General features: G+C 39.7%; 1 protein-coding gene and 1 pseudogene across 9 annotated transcripts in view; one reads left to right on the top strand and one right to left on the bottom strand.

The window, feature by feature from the left end:
* Abca16 (ATP-binding cassette, subfamily A (ABC1), member 16) overlaps positions 1-25,664 on the bottom strand; it is a 185,656-nt gene that overhangs the window by 129,523 nt on the left and 30,469 nt on the right. For 5 of the 9 annotated variants that reach the window (XM_087607580.1, XM_087607590.1, XM_087607610.1 and 2 more), the window contains 4 exons: positions 24,839-24,980; positions 14,893-15,152; positions 12,562-12,679; positions 6,942-7,115 (listed from right to left, as the gene is read on the bottom strand). In XM_087607580.1, the coding sequence (XP_087463706.1) occupies positions 6,942-7,115; positions 12,562-12,679; positions 14,893-15,152; positions 24,839-24,980 (694 nt within the window). Of the gene's footprint in view, positions 1-6,941; positions 7,116-12,561; positions 12,680-13,585; positions 13,703-14,892; positions 15,153-24,838; positions 24,981-25,664 lie in introns of all 9 variants that reach the window. The other 4 variants (XM_087607578.1, XM_087607596.1, XM_087607603.1 and 1 more) reach the window with 1 other exon arrangement.
* On the top strand, positions 20,064-21,146 carry Hnrnpa1-ps9 (heterogeneous nuclear ribonucleoprotein A1, pseudogene 9; annotated as a pseudogene).

Here is a 25,664-nt window from a genome sequence, read left to right as displayed (position 1 = left end):
TACCCAAACTTATGGGACACAATGAAAGCTGTGCTAAGAGGAAAACTCATAGCTCTGAGTGCCTGCAGAAAGAAAGAGGAGAGAGCATATATCAGCAGCTTGACAGCACACTAAAAGCTCTAGAACAAAAAGAAGCAAATACACCCAGGTGTAGAAGGCAGGAAATAATCAAACTCAGAGCTGAAATCAACCAAGTAAAAACAAAAAGGACCATAGAAAGAATCAACAGAACCAAAACCTGGTTCTTTGAGAAAATCAACAAACCTTAGCCTTAGCCAGAAAAACCCTTAGCCAGAAAAACCAGAGCTGACAGAGAGTGTATCCAAATTAAGGAAATCAGAAATGAAAAGGGAGACATAACTACAGAGTCTGATGAAATTTAAAAAAATCACTAGATTCAATTACAAAAGCCTATATTCAACAAAACTTGAAAATCTGCAGGAAATCTACAATTTCCTAGACCAATACCAGGTACCAAAGTTAAATAAGGAACAAATAAACTACCTAAATAACCTCAAAGCTCCTAAAGAAATATAAACTGTTACTAAGTCTCCCAACCAAAAGGAGCCCATATCCAGATGGGTTTAGTGCAGAATTCTATTAGACATTCAAAGAAGACTTCATACCAATTCTGTCCAAACTATTCCACAAAAGAGAAACAGGCAGAGCACTATCAAATTCCTTCTATGAAGCCACAATTACTCTTATACCCAAACCACACAAAGACCTAACCAAAAAAAGAGGACTTCAGACCAATTTCCCTTATGAATATGGACGCAAAAATACTCAACAAAATTCTTGCAAACCAAATCTAAGAACACATCAAAACAATCATCCATCATGGTCAAATAGGCTTCAACCCAGGGTTGAAGAAATGGTTTAAAACATGAAAGTCCATCAACATAATCTACTATATAAAGAAACTCAAAGATAAGAGCATGATCATTTTATTAGATGCTGAGAAAGCATTTGACAAAATTTAATACCCCTTCATGATAAAAGTCCTGGAAAGAACAGGAATTCAAGGCCCATACCTACACACAATAAAAGCAATATACAGAAAACCAGCAACAAACAACAAACTAAATGGAGAGAAACTTGAAACAATCCCACTAAAATCAGGGACTAAACAAAGCTGCCCACTTTCTCCCTATTTATTCAATATAGTACTCAATGTACTAGCCAGAGCAATCAGACAACGAAAGGAGGTCAAATTGATACAGATTGGAAGGGAAGAAGTCAAAATATCACTATTTGCAGACGATATGATTGTATAATTAAGTTACCACAAAAGTTCCACCAGAGAACTACTAAACCTGATAAACAACTTCAGCAAAGTGCTAGGGTATAAAATTAACTCAAACAAATCAGTAGCCTTCCTCTACTCAAAGGATAAGCAGGCTGAGAAAGAAATTAGGGAAATGACACCTTTCAAAATAGTCCCAAACGATATAAAATAACTTGGTGTGACTTTAACCAAGCAAGTGAAAAGATCTGTATGACAAGAACTTCACATCTCTGAAGAAAGAAATTGAAGAAGATCTCAGAAGATGGAAAGATCTCCCATGCTCATGGATTGGCAAGATTAATATAGTAAAAATGGCCATTTTACCAATAGCAATTTACAGATTCCATGCCTTCTCCATCAAAATTCCTACTGAATTTGCAAATTCATTTGGAATGACGAAAAACCCAGGATAGCAAAAACTATCTTGATCAATAAAAGAACCTCTGGGGCATCAGCATCCCTGACCTAAAGCAGTATTAGAGAGCAACAGTCATAAGAACTGTATGTACACAGACAAACAGATAGATCAGTAGAATAGAACTGAAGACCCAGAAATGAACCCACATACCTATGGTCACTTGATCTTTGACAAACTAGCTAAAACCATCCAATGGAAGAAAGATAACATTTTCAACAAATGTTGCTGGTTTGACTGGAGGTCAGCATGGAGAAGAATGCAAATTGATCCATTCTCATTGCCCTGTATAAAGCCTAAGTTCAAGTGGATCAAGTACCTCCACATCAAACTAATAGAAAAAAAAGTGGGGAAGAGTCTCAAACACATGGGCACTGGGGAAAATTTCCTGAACAAAACACCAGTAGCTTATGCTCTAAGATCAAGAATTGACAAATGGGACCTCAAAAAACTGCAAAGCTTCTGTAAGGCAAAATACACTGTCATTAGGACAGAACAGCAACCAACAGATTGGGAAAAGATCTTTACCAATCCTACATCTGATAGAGGGCTAATATCCAAAATATACAAAGAACTCACGAAGTTAAACTCCAGAGAGTCAAATCATCTATTAAAAAGTGGGGTACAAAAAAGTGGGGTACAGAGCTAAACAAAACATTCTGAGCTGAAGAATATCAAATGGCTGAAAAGCACCTAAAGAAATGTGCAACATCCTTAGTCATCAGGGAAATGCAAATCTAAAGAAACCTGAGATTCCACCTCATGTCAGTCAGAGTGGCTAAGATAAAAATCTCAGGTAACAGCAGATGCTGGTGAGTATGTGGAGAAAGGGAACACTCCTCTTTTGTTGGGGGGACTGCAAACTGGTACAATCACTCTGGAAATCAGTCTGGAGGTTCCTCAGAAAATTGGACACTCCACTACCTGAGGACCCAGTTATGCCTCTCCCTAGGCATATATCCGAAAGATGCTCCAACATACAACAAAGACACATTCTCCACTATGTTCATAGCAACCTTGTTTATAATAGCTAGAAGCTGGAAAGAACCCAGATGCCCTTCAACAGAGGAATGGATTAAAAAACTGTGGTACATCTACACCATGGAGTACTACCTAGCTATCAAAAACAATGACTTCATGAAATTCATAGGCAAATAGAATGAACTAGAAAATATTATCCTGAGTGAGGTAACCCAATCACAGAAAAAATACACTTGGTATGTACTCACTGATAAGTGGATATTAGCCAAAAAGCTCAAATTACCCAAGATGCAATCCACAGACTACAGGAAGCTCAAGAAGGATGACCAAAATGTGGATGCTTCCACTCCTTCTTAAAAGGGGGAACAAAAATATCCATATGAGGGGATAGGAGGCAAGCTTTAGAGCAGAGACTGAAGGAACAGCCATTCAGAGCCTGTCACACATGTGGCATATATATATATATATATATATATATATATATATATATATATATATATATATATATATATATATCCACCAAAACTAGTTAAGATTGATGAAGCTAAAAGTGCATGCTGAAAGGGACCAGATATAGATCTCTCCTGAGAGACACATCCAGAGCATGTCAAATACAGAGGTGAATGCTAGGAGCAACCACTCAACCGAGAACTGGACTCCCTTTGGGGGAATTAGAGGGGAAGGATTGAAAGAGCTGAAGGGGCTTGCAGCCCCATAAGAACAACAATGCCAACTAATCAAAGCGTACAGGGACTAAACCACTACCTATACTATATACATGTACTGACCCTGGGCTTCATCTGCATACGTAGTAGAGAATAGCCTTGTTGGTGCACTAGTGGAAGGGGAAGCCTTTGATCCTGCCAAGGTTGAACTCTCAGTATAGGAGAATGGGGGAGGGGCATTAAGGGGTGTGGGTATGTGAGCAAACATTCGTATGAGGGAGCGGGATATCCTGGGTGCTTATGGACAGTAAACTGGGAAACAGAATAACCTTTGAAATGTAAATAAAGAAATATATATATATATATATATATAAAAACATTAAAAAGAAAAAGCATCAAGACTTAAGGGTAACACTTGAGGAAGCTCGTCTATTCTTCACTTTTGCCCTTTCCCCTCAGCAATAGCCATCAACACTAGAGATTTTAAAAAAAAAGGGTAATAATACGAAAAATATCCTGTGGAAAGAAAAATAATTATTAAAATGTAATCTATTTTGAGAGGTAATATACAAAAAAATAAAAGTCATAGGAAAATAGAGATCAAAATATACTCCACAGGAAATTTTCTGTAAACTGAAGCCCTCGTGCCTCACACAAAATACAAGTCCTGAAACATCAAGTTTATAATAGAGAAAAGAGACAATAACTGATGTAAAATTGATAAACATGATAAAAATAATAAGGAAACTAAATGGTTGTGCTTTTCCACAAGAAACCAATGGGAATAAGGACCGAGATGAAATAATGTGGATTGTTAATGTTTCCTGCAATGTAAGAGTCACAGAAGTATCTACAAATAAGTAACATACACAGTCATCTGATTGGCTATTTATTGGAAGGTTTTTAATCACAGTTGACAATATTAAGTATTCTTAATTCTTCAGATTAATTAGAACAAAAATTTCACTAAGTCCTGATTATGGTTTTCATAGAACTTGATGGAACTGGTCCTAAAATTTAGATGTAATCTGAATGACTATAGAACAGCAATATAGGACAATACTAATATTAAGAATTACATGCTCCACTATGTTCATTGTGGCCTTATTTATAACAGCCAGAAGCTGGAAACAATCCAGATGTCCCTGAAAAGAGGAATGGATACATAAGATGTGGTAAATTTACACAATGGAGTACTACTCAGCTATTAAAGACAACGACTTCATGAAACTTGCAAACAAATGGAACTAGAAAATATCATCCTGAGTGAGGTAATCCAATCACAAAAAGCCACACATGATATGTACTCACTGATAAGTGGATATTAGCCCAAAAGCTCAGAATACCCATGATACAACTCACAGACCATATAAGAAGCTCAAGAAGGAAGTCCAAAGTGTGGATGTTTCAGTCATACTTAGAAGGGGGAACAAAATAATCATGGGAGGTAGAGTAACCTGGGAAGTAGAGAAGGAGAGGGAAGGAGGAAGGGAGGGAAAAGGGAGGAGAAAGGGGAAAGGGAGGGGGAAGATCAGGTCTGGGAGATGAAGAGAAGTACAGAGTCAGGAAATTAAATGAGGTATGTAGCAGTGGGGGATGGGGAATGGGGGTAGCAACTAGAAAGTCCCAGATGTCTGGAAAGCAAGAGGTTCCCAGGACCCAACAGGGATGACACTAGCTGAAATACCTAACAAAGGGGAGAGAGAACCTGTAGAGACCATATCCAGAGGTTAGGCATGGCCCCCAGTTGAGGGATGGGGCCTGCCATCCATCTCAAAAATATTAACCCAGAATTGCTCCTGTTTAAAGGAAATGCATGGACAAAGAGTGGAACAGAGACTGAAGAAAAGGCCATCTACAGACTGCTCCACCTAAGAATCCATCCCATCTGCAGATACCAAACCCAGACACTGTAACTGATGCCATGAAGTGCTTGCTGACAAGAGCCTGGTATAGCTGTCCCCTGAGAGGATCTGCCAGAGCCTGACCAATACGGATGAGGATGCTCTCAGCCAACCATCAGAATGAGCACAGGGCCTCCAATGGAGGAGATAGGGGAAGGAGTGAGGGAGCTAAAGGAGTTTGCAAACCCATAGGAAGAACAACCAGACCTTCCAGAGCTCCCAGGGAATAAACCACCCACTAAAGAATACACATGGAGTGACCCATGGCTCCAGCTGTATATGTAGCAGAGGATTGCCTTATCTAGCATCAATGGGAGGGGAACCCCTTGGTCCTGGGGAGGCTCGATGCCCCAGCATAGGGGAATGCTAGGGGGGTGAGGTGGGAGTGGGTGGGTGGATGCAGGAGCACTCCCATAGAATCACAGGTAGGGGGAGGTGGAATATGGGGTTTGTGAAGGGGAAACTGGGAAGGGCAATGACATTTGAAATGTAAAACCAACAGAAAAAATTGTATGTGGTTGGTGGGTGCCTCTGTACACTCCCTATTTGATGGTGGCAGAGGCACGTGGATCTCTATAGGTCTAAGACCAACCTGGATTACATAGTAAGGTTTAGGCCAGCCAGGGATAATAGTGAAATCCTATCTCAAAAACCAAACCAAACAAAAAACAAAAATAAAAAACAAAACAAAACAAAACTAAACAACCCCCTCAGACCCAAAATACTAGTACCAAATCATAAAATTCTTGTGATGTTAATATTAAAACTCGTAAAAAGATCAGTATATTATAATTAGAATCATCTATTTGATAGCTGTTATAATATGGATAAAGTTTAAATTATGTAAGTACTTTTTGAGGCAGCACTTTTATATTTTAGACATTTTAAAAATAATCCAGAGTCCTGCCATGTTGTTCAGGATAGTCTTAAACTCTGGGACTCAAGTTCCATATCAGTGTGCTAAGTAGCTAGGGTATAGTAGCTAACTTGCTCAGTGTAAGTTGTTAGCACTTTTTTGTGAGTGGGAATTTATCTTGCAGATTAATATGCACATATGACCACATACATAAACCATAAACCTGGACAAGTGGTTATTACGGGCAACTTATGGGCAAATACTAAACAATGTTACAAGAGAATAAAAGTATAGCATTGCATAGGAAAAAAGTCAAGATTTTAATTGTTTTTTAGAGAATAAAATAATAGAAGTTCTAAAACGATCTGACTTGACAGTGTAAGTTCATAGAAAAAATATGGAACAATTTGAGCTCTTTTACAATTTTTGTTTATTCTTTGTAAGTTTCATATACAAATACATGCCATGCCCTTAGGACATATCCACTCCTTGTTCCCTATTTCTAACTCATTCCACTTTCTCCCCATCTCTCTCTTAACTTCATGTCTTTTTTAAAATAACTTTTGAATCCAACTAGTGCTGTGTGTACATACATGCGTGTAGGGCAACATGGGCTCTTTACCATGAGCTACAGTGCTCAAGAAGCTGACCCCCTGACCCTTGCCCATTAACTGCCCATAGCTTATCAGGTAGGTGTGGGAGCTTCATATTTTTCATGTTTTACATAACCACATATATAATCAGCAAATCTGGGGGAAATATAACATTTTCCTACTTTCTCATCCTATTTACCCAGTTTCCTAAGAACTGAACGAGCAACGCCAATACCCACCTTGTATTTCCAACTTGATTAAGATATTAATCCCCAGTGCCAAAGCAACATTTGCACTCAGACACGCAGTTATCTTGGTAGTAAGGTCCAACATTCCATAGTATTCAGAGATGAAGTTATAGGGAAAGAAACTGGCAAAAAATAGGAGGTTTCCAGCAGAAGCAGCCAAACGAGCTTCAAGTAAGAAATTACAATTAACTTTGTATACTACCACAGATAACACAGTTGAATATGCTTACATTATGTTTCCAAAAAAATTACTATGTTTCCAGTCTTATCTATGAAACTAGACAAAATAACTGAACACGTAAATGATTACTAAGTACGGGATGTTGTCAATCTCATAAGCCTGGGATTTTGTTATGCTAAACCCGATGATCTTTTCTGAACAGAGATGGAGGGAGAGTGGATCTGAAGAAGAGGGGAGGTACAGGGAAACTTGGAGGAGTGGGAGGAGGGGAAACTGTGGTCAAGAAGTATTGTTTGAGAGAAGAATTAAAGAAATAATAATTCTCATCAAAATATTAATAGGACATAAAATTAGTGTTAGTGAAGAAAGTAAAAAAAAACTAAAAAACAAAACAAAACAAACAAAAAAAACCCAATAAAACTGCAGGATACTACTTCCTAACATCACTGTCATTCAGAGAAGGCAGCAGCATATTGAATGGGGACAATATTTCATCAGCTGCACGTCCAATAGAGAACTAACATCCAAAATATATAAAGAACTAAAAAACCTAGGTATTAAGAAAACATATAAGGTATAGACTTAAACAGAGTTCTCAGAAGAGGAACCTCAAAAGGTTAAGGAACACTTAAAATGCTATGCTCCATTTCCTAGCCATTAGGGAAATGCAAAGCCAAACTCTTCTGAGATTACATCTTATACCTGTCAAATGGCTAAGATCAACAAAGAGAGTGCCAGCTCACTCCGGAGGACATAGAGTAAGGGGGACTCATCTATTGCTGGTGGGAGTATAAACACGTGCAGATCGCCTCGATGGAAATCAGGCAGCAGGTCCTCAGAAAGCTGGGACTAGATCTACCTCAAGGTCCAGGCAGGTACCCAGAGGATCTTCATCCTACCGCTATGACGTCTGCTCATCCACATTCATTGCTCCTCTATTCAGAATAACCAGAAATTGGGAACAACATAGATGTCCCTCAACACACAAGTGGATAAAGGAAATGTGTTATTTTTGCAAAAATTGAGTATTACTCTTAGCAACAAAAAAAGAAAGAAAGAAAGAAAGAAAGAAAGAAAAGAAAAAAGTGGATGGAACTAGAAAACACCACCTTGAGTGAAGAAACCTACACTCAGAAATACAAAAATGGTATGTATTTGCATATATAATATCCATTATTAGCTAAAAAGTCATCCATACACAAGGTAAAATCCATAGAACAACAGAGGCTAGGCACTGAGTAATGGAGTCAGGAATAGATTGACAGTTATGTATGGGGCTGGGGCACTGGGATGGGAGGATCAAGTGGGAAGGAGGGGGATTAAGGGAGATGAATGAGGGATATGAGGAATGACAGCCAAAAGTAAGGGTCATTTTAGAGGTAGTATGAATTCAATGGGAAAAGTTTATACGTATATGGAGGCTGTAGTCCCCAAGAAGCATACCACAAAAGCTGCTGCCACAAAAGCCACTGCATCACAAAAGCCATCAAAGTGGCAGCAGGCCCCTCTTTCCCACCCCAGCCTACTTGCACAGTAAAATGTCCCATAGCTGTCCAAAATGGCAGCTCCTGTCAAAATTGTGGCACCATAACATCTCAGACTGCAGCCTTCAAAGGAGCTATAGGAACTGTTTCCCACTCAGCTCCTTCAGGATGTCCACAGTGGCCACATCTTTCCTGCCTCAGCCTACTGACAAGCATGAGAAGCTGTCCACGGTGGCAACAATTTCTTTCCTGCCTCAGTTTACAGAATCCACAAACCACCACTGCAGAAAGCTATCCTACAAGAGCTGTCCCACAGGAGCTGTTCCACAGAACCTGTCCCACAGGAGCTGTCTCACAGGATCTGTTCACAGTGGCAGTACTTCCTCTCCACCTTTCCCCCTCCTCTGCCCCCACACCAGCAGCCACACAGAAATGACCAGCAAAAGTGGGCTACAGTGGGAAGAAGGATTTCCTACCTTAACCCATAGACCTGATGCAGGAAAAAGGAGGTGAAAAAATGCTACCAATCTCCAAGCAGGAAAACTCACCAATCCCAGAGTGCCCGCCACACCACACCTCAGGACTTGAAATCCCACCAATCTTTATTCTGGAAATCTCTGTCCTGAGAGGCTCTGCACCCTCAGAAATTCTATATAAGCACTGCTCCTTTGTCCAGTTCCCTGCTGTCCCCTCCCAGGAAGAGAGGGCAGCCTTCCCTGGATTTGCCTCTCCACATCCTGGAGCCTCCAATAAATCTCGTTCATGGGAGTTCCTGCCTGGTGTGACTCTCACTGGAAGAAGCCAAGAAAAAGAAAGAAGCAATGAAGAGAAGCAAAGAGAAGGAGCAGAGGCTAAGGCTCCTGAGCTCCTCAACTCAGCTAGGGAAACCTCCCCTCGGAGCTGCAATGCCTCTGCTGAGGAGGCTCCCTCTCAGAGCTATGTGGTTGCTTGGCTCCTGTGTCTCAGGATACCCTTCCCTTGGGACACTGTCCCACCTCAGAGCTGTATGGTTCCTGGGCTTCCAAATGCCAGGATACCTGCCATCTGAGTAAAACACTTACAAAGGTAGTCTAAATAAAATCACAAAAATAATGGGGAGACAGAGCCCCACTTGGACATCTCTTGTCACTATAAGAAGCTTCTAGAACCAAGATTGGGTTACATCTAATTGAGTTGTTGGTCAAAGGGATCCCATGAGAACCTTCAAACAATCCAGACTATTGTCAGGACTATAACTGTAACAGACAGCAAGGCCCCATGGCTAAAGACAACAACCACACAGCTTGCCCAACAGGAAAAGTCAAGCTGTTACCTACAGGGCCTTCAGCACTATATGCTAGTGTCTTTGCTACAGGAAGGTACTCTGCAGGCTGTGAATGGAGAACATGAACACTAACTCAGCCTGCAAGATATGCTGGTGGCAATGGTGCCACAAGCTTATGGGAATATCCAACCAATATCTGATTTGATTCACTCTATCATATGGAACCCATTCTTGACATTGTTTGAATGACCAAGAATCTAAGACTAGATAGCACAGGGATCTTGGATAAACCCAAATACTATTGTTCTTTTTTTTTTTAAAGTAGCAAAATAATGATTCCTAGTGACACAATGCTATACTCAGAGATCAGTGCCTTGCTCAGTCATCATCAGAAAAGCTTCCTCTGGCAGCAGGTGGGAACAAATACAGAGGCCAACCGGCAGATGTTTTGAAAAGAATGAGACTTTTGGACACTCAGCCCTAAATGAGATGTCTACATCAAATCCCTCACCTCGGGGCTCAGGAAACCCTGCAGAAGAGGAGGTAGAAAGAGTGTAAATGCCAGAGAGGATGGAAGACACCAAGAAAACAAGGCCCTCTAACTCAACATGATTGACACTTATAAACACACAGACAGGCAACTGCACAGGGCCTGCATGGGTCCGCACCAGATGGGGTCCTAGAGCTGAAAGGAGAAGTGGGCACACGACTTTATCCCTAATTCATAAGCAATCTTCAACTGAAAACCACTTGCAGATGGAAATCTAGTTTCCTACAAAAGAGTCTATAGGAGAAAAATCTACTCTCAAGGGTAAGTGGCAAGCTCAGCAGTAGATGGCCAATAGGAAGCAAGCTCAGCAGTAGCTGGCCAATAGGAAGTATGCTCAGCAGTAGATGGCCAATAGTAAGCAAGCTCAGCAGTAGCTGGCCAATAGGAAGCAAGCTCAGCAGTAGCTGGCCAATAGGAAGCAAGCTCAGCAGTAGATGGCCAATAGGAAGCAAGCTCAGCGGTCACTTTGGAGGTTTCTTTTCTCGTAATGTAACATCACGGCTCTTCCTTTTGATCTTATCATTTTTAAAATTTTATTTATATATACTTTTTCTTCTGTCTTTGTACCTTACATTTCCTTTGCATATATATTATGGCTTCCTGTTTAGTTTTTTTTTTTTTTGTGGGCTTCCTGAGTGTGCAAATGATTGGGTCTGTTTCTTCTCCTGGGCTCTTTTTCTTCTGTTTGTTTTGTCCTACTCCAATGTATAGTTTAGGTTTTTATCTCATCAAATTTTATCTCATCATCATCTCTTAGAAGCTTTCTAATGAGAGACAGAAAGCGTGTGGATCCAGATGGGAGGGGAAGTGGGAAATAAATGGGAGGAGTAGAGGAAGAGGAAGCCATAGTTAGGATGCAGTATGTGAGGAAAAAAAGCCAATTAAAACATAAATAGCAGTTGAGCACGCTGGAAAGTTGAGCACGCTGGAAAGTTCAGAAAGCAGTAAAGAATTTACTGGGTCAGAAACTAGCAAAAAGAAATACAGTTCTTTGGGTGGTTTTTTTTTTTTTTTGCCTGTTTGTTTGGTTTTGGATTCATAATTCTGGACATTAACCTTCTGTCAGATGAACATCTTTATGCTATGGCTTTTGCTGTGCAGGTACTTTTCAGTTTCACAAAGTCCTATTTGTCAATTCCTGTTATTTCCTGAGCAATTAGAGTCCTCTGCAGGAAGTTATCACCAATGTCTTACCTTAAAAAGTTCCTGTTACCTTCCTGCAAAAACCCCAAAGTCACACCATTCTCCTGATATCTCAATGTTATTTGTTTATACAGTTGTTTCTGGTCTTATACAGACAATTCATTCTTTTCCTCTTTCTACTTTGTCGTTATTTTTTTATTTTGTAAATTCTATTGCCCATCTCAATTTCATTTCTCTTGTCCCCTTTATGTTTGTGTTAATGGATCCACTGCCCTTGTTTTTGTGTTTTCAGTTCATAACTTATAGTTTTTGCTGAAATATCTTTTTCTACAGATCTGTCCAGAGAATACCCAACTGCTTGATAACATATTGAAAATGGCTGCTTAATCCTTTTCAGTAATCACGTCTTCTTCATTTCAGTGTTGGTGTTTGGAAAATGCAAGTTTTCACTCTTGTTTTGATTTTTCCAATTCTTGGTATGATAGGATTTTTTTTTCAAAAAATCACACCCAAAACATGTTGGACACAGCGATATTCCATCAAGGCTATATCTTATAATTTTAGTATTTAGATGATCAGCATCTAAGGTAACTACTGATATAGTGAGCTTAAGTGTTCTGCTAAAGATACCATTTTAATTCATCTGGTTTTAATACCTTTTTCTTTTACATTTCTGTGTTTAAGTATATTTCTATAATGACATTTATTATTCTTCCGTTAATTTTGACAAAGTTAATTTTGACTCAATTCCTAGAGTCTTGCCATAAGGTAAGCACTTGCTTTCAGAAGCAATTCAAATCAATTTCTACAGGAAGCACTGTTTGGTCCTAGTGTCACAATTTTGTATCTTCTTTATATATACACTGTGGCAATCCACTTTTAATGTTCTCTGAACCTCTTGTCAAGTTGTGTCATGTATATCACCTTACATGTCAGAATGCAAGGGAGGGCTTCTAACTCGCTGGAAAGAACAGCAAATGCAGACTTACTTTTACTGAAGAACGTGCTAACCATAAAGGCAAAGCATATGGATGCAATGGCATAGCATGTAAGGAAGACGAAGATGAAGCTGCAGTCGCTGTAGCGCAAGATTGGCTCCTCCACGATCTACAACCAAACAATTACGACATCAGGTAGGTACACTACAACTAGTGTCGCATAAACACAAGGTAAGAGACAAAAATGGCATGGTTCCTACTAAAACATCATCACATTCAGCTGGCGAGACTCAAAGACAGGCAGTTACAGTCTTGCTGAGAGACTCAGCAGCATCTCAGTTTTCTAGTAAGTTCAAAACAAAAACAAGGGCTGGAGAGATGGCTCAGTGGTTAAGAGCACTGACACCTCTTCCAGAGGTCCTGAGTTCAATTCCCAGCAACCACATGATGGCTCACAACCATCTGTAGTGGGATCTGATGCCCTCTTCTGGTGTGTCTGAAGACAGTTACAGTGCACTTATATATAATAAATGAATAAATCTTTTAAAAAAGACCCAAAACCAAAACCCAATTGACTCTACTGTAAACCTGAGAACAGTAAGTGCACAGCATGACATCTCTCCTTTCACAGGGCTGTGTAGCAGGCTCAACTCATCAAAACTCATCTACCTGCTAGAGTAGATATTTGTCATATGTATCTATATAACACCTGAACTACAGTTTGGATGACAATGAAATTCAATTTTATTTTTAAGAAGACAATTTAAATTTAAATAAAAACTATAGTATTGTCAAAAATAGTATGTATTTCCATAAAAAACCCTAAATGTCAGAATTGGGATGTACAGTAACACGAAACACACTAGATTTTTAAAAGCAATAAAAACATTATTTTAAAAATTGTTATATGCTGAAAGAATATTTTTAAAGGCTTGAGTTAAACATATCACTAAAAGAATTTTGTCTGTTTCTCCTTAATGTTTTTTTTAAAAAAACTTCAGTAGCTAGTAAAAATGTAATATCATATATGCAATTAATTATATATCTATTAGACAGTATAAAACTGGATACTTGCCTGGATAAAGAGTAATATACATATCAAAAAGATAATGGCGACATATAAAGGGAAGAACGTGAAGAAATAGCCCATCCAGATGATCCAATTTCTAAGCCCCATTATGAGCTGGTACTCCTATAGGACAGTCAGCACAAACCACGCATTATATATGTCTGACAAGTCATGGTGCTTTCCACACCACTTTTGAATTTTTACTACAAAGTCTATAAAAATGGTTAATGTTATCTCCACTTTAAGAATAAAAAAAAATCAAGGTTTATCAAATTATGCAGTAAGCAGGTCTATACTTCTCTTAAGATACATATGTTTTTCTGAGTTCAGAGATCTTTTTCAATACTACATCTGGGATTTACAAAATGCAAAACATTTTAAAATTTTATGAGTTTCCCCATACATCTTTAGTGTTATTCATGCTCTTTACCCTTTTATTCTTTTGTAAATACACATATGTAAGAGTGTGTTTGTGTGTGCACACATATGTTTATGCAATATTTATCTTTGTAGTCTCTGAGCCTCTAAAATCTGAGTTTTAATATATATTATTAATTTTGGAAACTTTTCAAAGTAATTTAATTTCTTTTGCTTTATTTTCTCAATTTTCAGAATCCAATTATGTGTATTATATCATTTAATATACTTTTTGAATGCTTTATTCTGGAAGTGTACATTTCCCTCTATGTTTCAGCTTGTCTAATTCTGTCTTGTGTTCATTTTTTAGTTCTTTCCTCATTTTATTTTTTACTGATAAACTTGTTAACAGCATTCCTAAGTATTGTTGAGACATATCATTTTAAAATTTTCATTAATGAGGATACATAAAGCTGTTTTCATTCAAATATAATGTGTGCGTTGACCACTTCTGTATCTTTACCATAGTGCAACAAAAGCACATTTTAAGTACATCTAGATGTGAGCTCTATGACTCCAGTGAGGCTGAGAAATTAAGATTGCTGTAAAGAGTCCTGGGGCTGGAGAGATGGCTCAGCAGCGTCCTGTTTAAGTTCGTCTCTGAAGCCTTTGCAGCGTGGGAACTTGGTATCAACAGGACCCATGCTTCTATACTTAGGTCCTTTGCTGCTCTGCTGGAATGTAACCACTATCCAGCAACGCTGGATACATACATGGGGATAGCCTACTCTCCAAAAGAAATCCACAGGCTGTGCGTGTGCGCGCGTGTGTGTGCGTGTCCGTGTGTGTGTGTGTGCGTGTCCGTGTGTGTGTTTATACAGCAAACACACACATACATACATACATCTGTACGTACATACATATGCACATATTTTTTAAACAGAGAGTGATAGTACCTTTAACCTTTTCTCCTTTTCAAACACAATGGATCGCATGATGGAAAGAACGATGGAAGAGAACATGAGTATGAACATTAGTGGGATGAAGGGACTGGAGATCCAAAGTAGTTTGTCCTGGGGATGACTTGGGTATGGAAACCTCTGTACCAGAGTGTCAATGTTTTCAAAGAGCTCTTTCCCAGCACGGCTTTCATGATACAGCATGATGCTCTTGTCCACGGCATGCTGCACTGCCAGGAATCCCTCCTTGATGTACCCTGTGTAAGGAAACTCATGGTCAAGCAGGACTAAGGAGCGACTCAGACACATGAAGAGAGAACATACAGAATCTACCACAGATTTGACATAAGGCATTTCTTTGGCTAAATATGATTTTATCTTTCCCAAATTAAAATATTAATATTAATAAAACTGGCAAGCTTGCTAAATTTTCTACTTATAAAATTTCTACTTAGAAGAACAATATAATTAATTATATTGATATTAATTATTAATATATTATTATAATATATTAATTAATATGTTAATTATATTATATAATTATAATGACAATATAATTAAACATTGAGAAGATCATGACTTCAAATTATAAAGGAATGAAATCCCAGAACCAGAAACAAGAAAAAGGCAAAAAATAACAAAAAGACTTCTGTTCAATAAAGTATAGCAGAGATAAAATCAGAAACTGGGGGCTAGGATGATAGACAAAAGTACATATTAATAAGTATAAAGACCAGAGTCCAGATGCCTATGACACAAGATAAAGCCAGGCAGTGCCAAGCCTCAGCTGCTCTTCATGACCCTTCATGCCTTCAAAACCAGCACCACCTGGGTGACTCTTACACATTACCAAGTCCAGCTGCAGCACGAGGTACAACCTTGGCTATCTCTGGAACACAGCCTCTTTGTGCTCTCAGAAGACACTTCCCAGAAGATTTCACCTCAGTGATAAAAGTAATCACTGCTAATGTCTTAGCTCCAGCTGACCAGCATCAACTGTCCCAGTCGTCCCTTCTGTTCTAGACTCTAACGGTAGAGCCACGTGCCCAAAGCTGCTGAGTTCTGCTGTTTCCTAGGTCTGGAATATGGTCCCTTGTTCTATTACATTATCACCAGCTTTCTGTTTTCCCACTCCTTCACTGCCTAAGCTTGGCTGTCCTCGATCTTGCTTTGTAGATTGACCTTGAACTCAGAGATCTGCATGCCTGTCTCCTGGAATTAATGGTGTATAACACCACACCTGGATGCAAGCTTTTTTTCACCTAGAACTTGCTCTGTCCCAGGCTGGCTTTGAACTCAGAGATCTGCATGTCTTTATATCCTGGGATCAATGGTGTGTATCACCAAGCCTGGATGTAAATTTACTTGGGTAGGATCTTGCCCCAAAGTCCCTTAATCTGTTATCTCCTAGAAGACAGGATTTAGCTCCATTCAACTTCCTAAAGCCTCATTAATTCTTACATCATATATTTGTATTTTTCCTTTCTCAGCTTGTTATGCTTTTTCAAAATGCTTTTCATGAGACTTGATCAAAGAACAAAGTCTCTGCAGGGCTCTTTTTTTTTTCTTTTTTAGTTTTGAGACTTCCTTTGTCAATACAAAATACAATTAATCTGAATTTCTTCACCTTAGCCTCGGCAGACTCTCCGGACAAGGGCACAAAGTAGCCACATTCTTCACAGAAATGCCACAAAAACTGTTTCTAGGTCACATAGTGAAATTCTCCACTGAAGCTTCTTGGGCCACATCTACTCTCAAATCACTCTCAAAGTCTTCCATATTCCTACTCGGATAGCCCATTAAGCTCCCTTTAAAGCATTCTACAACTTTCCAAATCCAAAGTGCCCAAATCCACATTCTTCCAAACAAACACATAGTCAGGCATATCCCAGAGAAACCCGTTACCAACTTCTGTCTGAGTTAAGTTTTGCTGCTGTGAACAGACACTACGACCAAGGCAACTCTTACAAGAATGACATTTAATTGAGGCTGGCTTACAGGTTTTAGGTTCAGTCTTTTAACATCAAGGCAGGAGCACGGCAGAACATAGGCAGACATGGGGCTAGAGGAGCTGAGAGTTCCATCTTTTGTTTTGAAAGCAGCTAGCACAAGACTGCCTTCCAGGCAGTAGGACAAAGGTATTAAAGGCCACACTCCCAGTGACACACCTACTCCAACAAGGCTTGCCTCCTAATAGTTCCACTCCCTGAGCCATGCACATACAAACCATCACAGACACCATAAGAAGACCTACAGAGCCAAGTAATCTGGGACCATAGGGGAGCCCAGAGACTGACCAACCAACCAAAGTGCATGGACTGTACCTAGGCTATTTACACATATGTAGCAGATGTACAGCTTGGTCTTCTTTGAGGTCCCCTAACAATTGGAGCTGTCTCTGACTTGGACTGTATTGCCTGCATTTGGACCCTTTTCCCCTAGCTGGGGTGCCTCAGTGGGAGAGAATGCGCTTAGTCCTAATGCAACTTAACGTGCCCAGGCAGGTTAGTACCTTGGTGGGTGGTGGTGGTGGTGGTGGTGGTGGTGGTGGTGGTGGTGGTGGTGGTACCTCTCCTTCTCTGAGGAGAAGGGAAGGGAGAAATGGGGGGAGGAATGGGAGAGGGTAGGAGAGTGGGACTGGGAAGAAAGGAAGGAGGAAGGCTTCAACCTAGATGTAAAGTGAATAAATTAATTAATGAAAAAGAGGAAAAAAAAAAAGAATGTGTGTCACAGGCCACACTTGCCAGAAGACCAAGTAGTCTTCTCTCAGATTCACAGGAGGAATTATGGAGAGAAAATATGGAGCAAAGACTGAAAGAAAGGCCATCCAGAGACTCCCCTACCTTGCGATCTATCCCATATGCAGTCACCAAACCCAGAAACTATTGCGGATGCCAAGAAGTGCTTGCTGATAGGAGCCTGATATACTTGTCTCCTGAGAGGCTTTGCAAGAGCCTGACAAATACAGAGGCAGATGCTCACAGCTGACCACTGGATTGGGCACAGGGACCCCAAAGGAGGAATTAGAGAAAGGACTGAAGGAGCTGAAGGGGTCTGCAACACCGTAAGAACAACAACAATATCAACCAATCAACCCCCTCTCTCCCCGCACCAGAGCTCCCAGGGACTAAATTACAAACCAAAGAGTACACATGAGGATACCCATGGCTCCAGCTACATATGTAGCAGAGGATGGATGGCCTTGTGGAGAGGAGGAGGCCCTTGGGCTTGATGCCCCAGTGTAGGGGAAAGCCAGAGCAGGGAGGTGGGAGGGAGTTGGGTAGGAAGGTGAGGGTACACTCTCATAGATGCAGGGGGATGGGAGGTGGGATAGGGGGTTTCCAGAGGGGAAATCAGGAAATGCAAATAAAGAAAATATCCAATAAAAGATAACAAACAACAAACAAACAAAAAACATGTTCAAGCCCTGCCACCAAAGAAACTCAGTAAATGTAATCCACCATATAAACAAACTGAAAAAAAAAAAAAACCTGATATGATCATTAGATGCAGAAAGGGGCTTTGACAAGATTCAATACCCCTTCATAATAAAAGTCCTGGAGAAATTAGGGATACAAGGTACATATTTAAACATAATAAATACAATTTACAGCAAGCCAATAGCCAACATCAACTTAAATAGAGAGAAACTTAAAACATTCAACTAAAATCAGGAAGAAGTCAAAGTTGTTCACTCCATATCTACTCAATACCATACTTGAAGTTCTAGCTAGAGCAATAAGACAACTGAAGAAAACCAAGAGGAAACAAATTGGAATGGAAGAAGTCAAAATATTATTTCTAGATGACTTGATAGTATTCAAAAACTGAACCTAAAAATCTCACTGAAGAACTCCTATAGCTAGTAAATACTTTCAGCAAAGTGGCTGGATACAAGATTAACTTTAAAAAAAAAAAAGTAGCCTTCCTATATAAAAATGACAGGTTGAGAAAGAAATCATGGAAATAACACCTTTCAAAATAGCTTTAAATAATATGAAATATGCTGAGATAACCCACACTAAGTCATTGAAAGACTTGTATGATAAAAACCTTCAAGTCTTTGAAAAAAGAAATTGAAGCTATCAGAAGATAGAAAGATCTCTCATGCTCATGGGTCTGTAGGAATAATGGAGTAAAAATGATCATTTTACAAAAGGCAGTCTACAGATTCAATGCATTCCCCATAAAAATTTCAACACAATTTATCACAGATCTCAAAAGGACAATTTTCAGCTTCATATGGAAACATAAAAACCAACGATAGCTAAAAACCCAGAATGATAAATGAACTAATATCGTTATAACCATCTCTGATTTCAAGTTATACTGCAGAGTAATACAAAAAGCATAGCATTGGCATAAAAACAGATATGTTGCAATGGAACTGAATTCAAGACCTAGACATAAATCCAAACACCTATGGACACATGATTTTTTTAAAAAAGAAGACAGAAACACACACTGGTTAAAAGAAGCCATTTTCAACAGATGGGGCTGGTCAAACTGGATGGCTGCATGCAGAAGAATGCAGATATATTCATATTTATCACCTTGCACAAGACTCAACTCCCAAGTGGATGGAAGACCTCAACAACAACAACAACGACGACGACGACAACGACAACGACAACAACGACGACAACGACAATGACAACAACAACGATGACAACGACAACGACAACGACAAGGACAAGGACAACAACAACAAAAGATTCACTGAACCTGATAGAAGAGAAAGTGGGGAATAATCTTTAATGCATTGGCACAGAAGACAACTTTCTAATCAGAGCACTAATAGTGGAGACAGTATTATCAACAATTAATAAATGGAACCTCATAAAACTGAAAAGCTTCTACACAGGAAAAAACATTAACATGTGGACCAAGTAGCAATCTACAGAATGGAAAATGATTTTTACCAATACACATCCAGTAGGGGTTAATATTCAAAATATATAAAGAACTAAAAAAACAAAAACAAAAACCCTAGGTATCAAAAAAAAAACCACATAAGCAATTTAAAAATGAGGTACAGATCTAAACAGAGAATTATTTAAAGAGGAAAGCCAAATGGCTGAGAAACGCTTAAAAGAAATGTTCAGTTTCTGCTCTTTGACGCTGCCGAGGAAGCATCGCTGATTGCTCGTTCTCATCGCCCTGCCGCCATGTCTATGTCAGAGTCCCCCTAGGAGCCGGAACAGCTGCGGAAGCTCTTCATTGGAGGGCTGAGCTTCGAAACAACCGACGAGGGTCTGAGGAGCCATTTTGAGCAATGGGGAACGCTCCCCGATGTGTGGTAATGAGAGATCCAAACACCAAAAGACCCACAGTCTTTGGGTTTGTCACAAATGCCACTGTGGAGGAAGTGGATGCTGCCATGAATGCAAGACCACACAAGGTGGATGGAAGAGTTGTGGAACTTAAGAGAGCTGTGTCAAGAGAAGATTCTCCGAGACCAGGTGCCCACTGAACTGTGAAGATCTTTGTTGGTATTAAAGAAGACACTGAAGGACATCACCTATGAGATTATTTTGAGCAGTATGGGGAAATTGAAGTGATTGAAGTTATGACTGACAGAGGCAGTGGAAAAAAGAGGGGCTTTGCTTTTGTCACCTTTGATGACCATGACTCTGTGGATAAGATTGTTATTCAGAAATACCATACTGTGAAAGGCCACGACTGTGTAGTAAGAAAGGCTCTTTCGAAACACAAGATGGCTAGTGCTTCATCCAGCCAGAGAGTTCGAAGTGGTTCCGGAAACTTTGGTGGTGGTCGTGGAGGTGGTTTTGGTGGCAATGACAATTTTGGTCAAGGAGGGAACTTCAGTGGTCGTGGTGGCTTTGGTGGCAGTCATGGTGGTGGTGGATATGGTGGCAGTGGGGATGATAGAAGCAGTTTTGGAGGTGGTGGAAGATATAATGGTTTTGGCAATTACAACAACCACTCATCAAACTTTGGACTGATGAAAGGAGGAAACTTTGGAGGCAGGAACTCTGGCCCTTATGGTGGTGGAGGCCAGTACTTTACTAAACCACGAAACCAAGGTGGCTATGGAGGTTCCAGCAGCAGCAGTAGCTATGGCAGTGGCAGGAGGTTCTAATTACAGCCAGGAAACAAAGCTTAGCAGGAGAGGAGAGCCAGAGAAGTGACAGGGAAGCTATAGGTTACAACAGATGTGTGAACTCAGCCAAGCACAGTGGTGGCAGGGCCTAGCTGCTACAAAGAAGACATGTTTTAGACAATACTCATGTGTGTGGGCAAAAGCTCCAGGACTGTATCTGTGACTAATTGTATAACAGGTTATTTTGGTTTCTGTTCTGTGGAAAGTGTAAAGCATTCCAACGAAGGGTTTTACTGTAGACCTTTTTCACCCATGCTGTTGATTGCTAAATGAAAAGTCTGATCATGACACTGAATAAATGTGTCTTTTTTTTTTTAAAGAAATGTTCAACATCCTTAGTCGTCAGGGAAATGCTAATCAGAACTGCTCTGAGTTCTCATATTACACCTGTCAGAATGGCTAAGATCAATAAAACAAGTGATATGTTAGTTGCTAAGTCATTACTAAGCAATCTATAATCCATAGAGTAACAGAGGTTAGGTACAGAATAAGGGAATGGGGTACAGATATATCCTATTAATAAGTGGAAACAGAATATGTAAGTTCTGGAAGGATGGGGTGCTGGGATGAGAGGATCGAGTGGGAAGGGTGTGGAAAAAAGGAGTGAATATGGGGAAAGACAGATGAAGTTAAGGGCAACTTGCAGGGTTGTATAAAACGTTAACACAGTAGAAGCTCCCTAGTTTATACATACATAGATCTAAATGAAATTGTCAAATAATGGGGAGGATACAGTTCCAACTAGATATCTCTTGTCACCAAATGAAGCTCCCAGTGTCAGGACTGAATTACATCTAATTAAGCTGTTGGCCAAAGGGGTTCCTTGTGGACCCCCAAACTCCGGCTGATGCCAAGACTGTAAGTTGTTGTCTGAAAACTGGCAGCAAGGCCCCAGTGGCTGAAGACAATACCCACACAATTCACTGAACATGGATTAGTGGAGCTGGTACCTATACAGACCCTTCACTTCTATCATCCTTGGTACAAGACGGTACTCTGCATGCCACCAGAAGAGAAATGTAAACACCAAGACAGCCATAGACCCTCTTACCTACAATGATGAATTATCTCCAAGATATTACAGGACAATGGTGGCACAAAGCTTGTGGGAGTGACCAAGCAATATCTGATTTGACCTAAGGTCCACTCCAGGAAATGGAATCCAAACCCAACTCTCCTCGATGGGAGAGATTAGATAGCCCAGAAACCTACAGTGAAGCCAAATACTACTGTTCTAAAAAGAAAAAAAAAGCACAATGATAAAATGACTCCTTACAACATTTTGCTACACAGATCAGTTCTCTGCTCAGCCATCATCAGAGAACTTCCTCCTGCAGCAAATGGGAACAGATGCAGAGACCCATAGCCAGACAATGTGCAGAGTGAGAGACCCTGAACTCAACTGTAAATGGGATGTCTTCATCAAGTCCCTCACCCCAGGGCTCAAGGAGCTCCATGGGAGAGGAGGTAATAAGAGTGTAAGGTACAGAGGGGATGGAGGGCACCAAGATAACAACACCCTATAAATCAACACGATCAAAGATCAGATGAACTCACAGAGACTTAGGCAGCATGTACAGGGCCTGAAATGGTCTGTACCAGGTTGTGTGTGTGTGTGTGTGTGTGTGTGTGTGTGTGTGTGTGTGTGTGTGTGTGTATGAGTGTTTTAAAAAGTGGTTCTCTGATTCTTCTCTTAGGGCTCTTTTCCCTCTGTTGGTTTTCCTTAGCCAAATTTAATGTGATGGTTTTTGTTTTAATTTTATATTTTATTGTTATATTTTTGTTATCTCTTAGAAGTCTGTTCGCTTCTAATGAAAGACAGAAAGGAAGTATATTGGATAGGAGTGGAGGTAGGAACAGGGAGCAGTAGAGGGAGGGGAGACTATAATCAGGATACATTATGTGAGAAAAGCTTATTTTCAATAAAAGGAAAAATACAGCTATTCTGCTTCTACGTATGTATTCAAAAGAAACAAATTAGCATTTCAAGGATAAAGACACTCTCAGGCTTATTTTGGTAGTCTTCATAGTAGCTGAGATGTGGATTCTACCTAGGTACTCATCAGTAGATGAATGGATGGAGAGAGGAGTATTATTTAAGCAATAAAAAAGTATTAAACTGAAACGAGGAAAGTAACAGAATCCCATCCCAACTTTCTGTCTGCCAAGTCACTCCTTAGGCTTCTATCCCCACCAACAGCCTTCTCTGCCTTAGCAGTGCTTCAGAGACTGTCCATGACCTTGACCGTAGTCAAACATATTATGTGGTATCTGGAAAATACTACAAAGACTTGCACAGCAATCAGATGTTACCAGTCAGCTCTAAATTCCTCACTAAAGTAACCCCTCTTGAACACTGATATGATTATAGTTTTGTCTTTAAAAATGCTGTACCCAGTGTGGGAACTACCAGACTTTTCAGAGGTAGGAGCTTGCTCTTAGTCTGGCCATTAATAAAAATAATTCAAAAACTTTAATTGTCTTAATCAGTGTGGTTGTCAATAACCATCATGCAATGATTATTTAAAAACCATGTCCTTTGCAGCAACATGAATATAACAAGAGGATATTAAATTAAATAACACACATACACATAGACAAACAAGTACTGTGTACTCTCAGTTTAATTAAATAAATTTAATCTAAATATTGAAGTATGATTATGGAAGATAGGCAAGAAGCAAGATTGATGCAGCACACTGTAGATGTGTAGTGAAATACCACACTGGACCCCAGCCATACACATATAAATATCACAATGGACCCCAGCCATACACATATAAATACCACACTGGACCCCAGCCATACACATATAAATACCACACTGGACCCCAGCCATACACATATAAATATCACACTGGACCCCAGCCATACACATATATAGTGAATACTTTTGAATAAAAGTAAGAGTGAAAAAACTCTGCTAGGGGACACTGGGAAGGGGGCCACATTTGGGATGTAAATAAAAAAGTTATTAAACAATACAAAAATTTATAAATATATTTATACTGATATGAGAACTGAAGGTGAATACAATAAGATATATAAGTTTATCAAGAGTAAAGGCTGAAAAAATTGTTACAATATAAATTTTAGTTACCATGAAGACTAAATATTTCTCAATTGTTAAATGAATACAAATATTTTTTTTTTTTTCGGAGCTGGGGACCGAACCCAGGGCCTTGAGCTTCCTAGGCAAGCGCTCTACCACTGAGCTAAATCCCCAACCCCGAATACAAATATTTAAACATAAATAGATGTTTATATATGTACTGGAGGATTAAGGTAGCAGAACAAACTGCATTTTGTTTTTCAGACTCCATTTTAAGCTAAATTCCCCTTAGAGTGATTTGGCCCCCACCCCTGAGTTCTGAAAAAAAAATCATGAGATATTCTTGGCAGTTGCAAAATAGATATAACAGCTGTGGCCAGAAGATAACAAAAGGGTGGGCTAAGGAAACATGAATCATTCCAAGGTCAAGATGCTCCTTTTAGATGTGTGGTCCCTCCTTAGGGTTTGACCAGATGCTGTGAACCAATCAGCTTCAAGGCCAGCATTCTTTTACCCTCTTACCCAATCATGCAACACCAAGGCTTAACACCACTTGCAGTTTTTTTTTCCTTTATAAACCCCATTCCTTAGACCTGGGGGCTGCTCTCCTACCCTGTGGCCCAGGCTTGAGCCTGAATAAACACTCTCCTGGGCTTGCACTGCAGTTGTGGTCCCTGGTAGTCTCTTTGGGGGCCTCTCAATCTAGGCATGGCAGTACTATCTTGTGACCATTTTGATAAAAGAAGCATGCTGAAGGATCTGCTTACCAGGACTTCCTCCGTCAAGATAATTTGGATTCCTGGGTTTTAGAGAAGGATGATTTGGAAAGAGAAGTCTCGTTTTCCAGCCTATCTTGTCTGGCCACCATATGGTCCTCTGTGCACCAACAAAACGCAAGTGATATTTTACCTGAAAATATTAACAAATAGTCATATATGTTGAAAACCAAAAAGAAACTGAAAAGCAAATGTTAGCAGTAAAGTTATATCCCAGTAGAAAAACATGTGACTTTAGAGATGAAACCAATCTGATAAATTCTGAATGCCCAGAATGCCCAGTGAGTAAGATAGAGAATGTATGCTTCCTAGATACACTGGAATTCTACTCAAAACACAGAAAAACACACAAGACAAGAATGAAAAGATTCTTAAGGACATGAAATAAATTTATACTATAATAGCCAGAAACTGGAAAGAACCCAGATGCCCTTCAACATGGATACAGAAAATGTGGTACATCTACACAATGGAATATTACTCAGCTATCAAAAACAATGACTTCATGAAATTCATAGGCAAATGGATAGAATTAGAAAATATCATCCTGAGTGAGGTAACCCAATCACAGAAAAACACACATGATATGCACTCATTGATAAATGGATATTAGCCCAAATGCTCGAATTACCCAAGATGCAATGCACAGACCACATGAAGCTGAAGAAGGATGACCAAAATGCAGATGCTTCCACTCCTTCTTTAAAAGGGGAACAAAAATATCCATAGGAGGCGATAGGGAGGCAAAGTTTAGAGCAGAGCCTGAAGGAACACCCATTCAGAGCCTGCCCCATATGTGGCCCATACATAGACAGCC

Source organism: Rattus norvegicus, chromosome 1, assembly GCF_021556685.1.
Source record: "Rattus norvegicus strain SHRSP/BbbUtx chromosome 1, alternate assembly SHRSP_T2T, whole genome shotgun sequence".
Taxonomy (NCBI): Eukaryota; Metazoa; Chordata; class Mammalia; order Rodentia; family Muridae; genus Rattus; species Rattus norvegicus.
The sequence above is the reverse complement of the archived record's forward strand: the minus strand, read 5'-3'. Positions and strand labels throughout refer to the sequence as shown.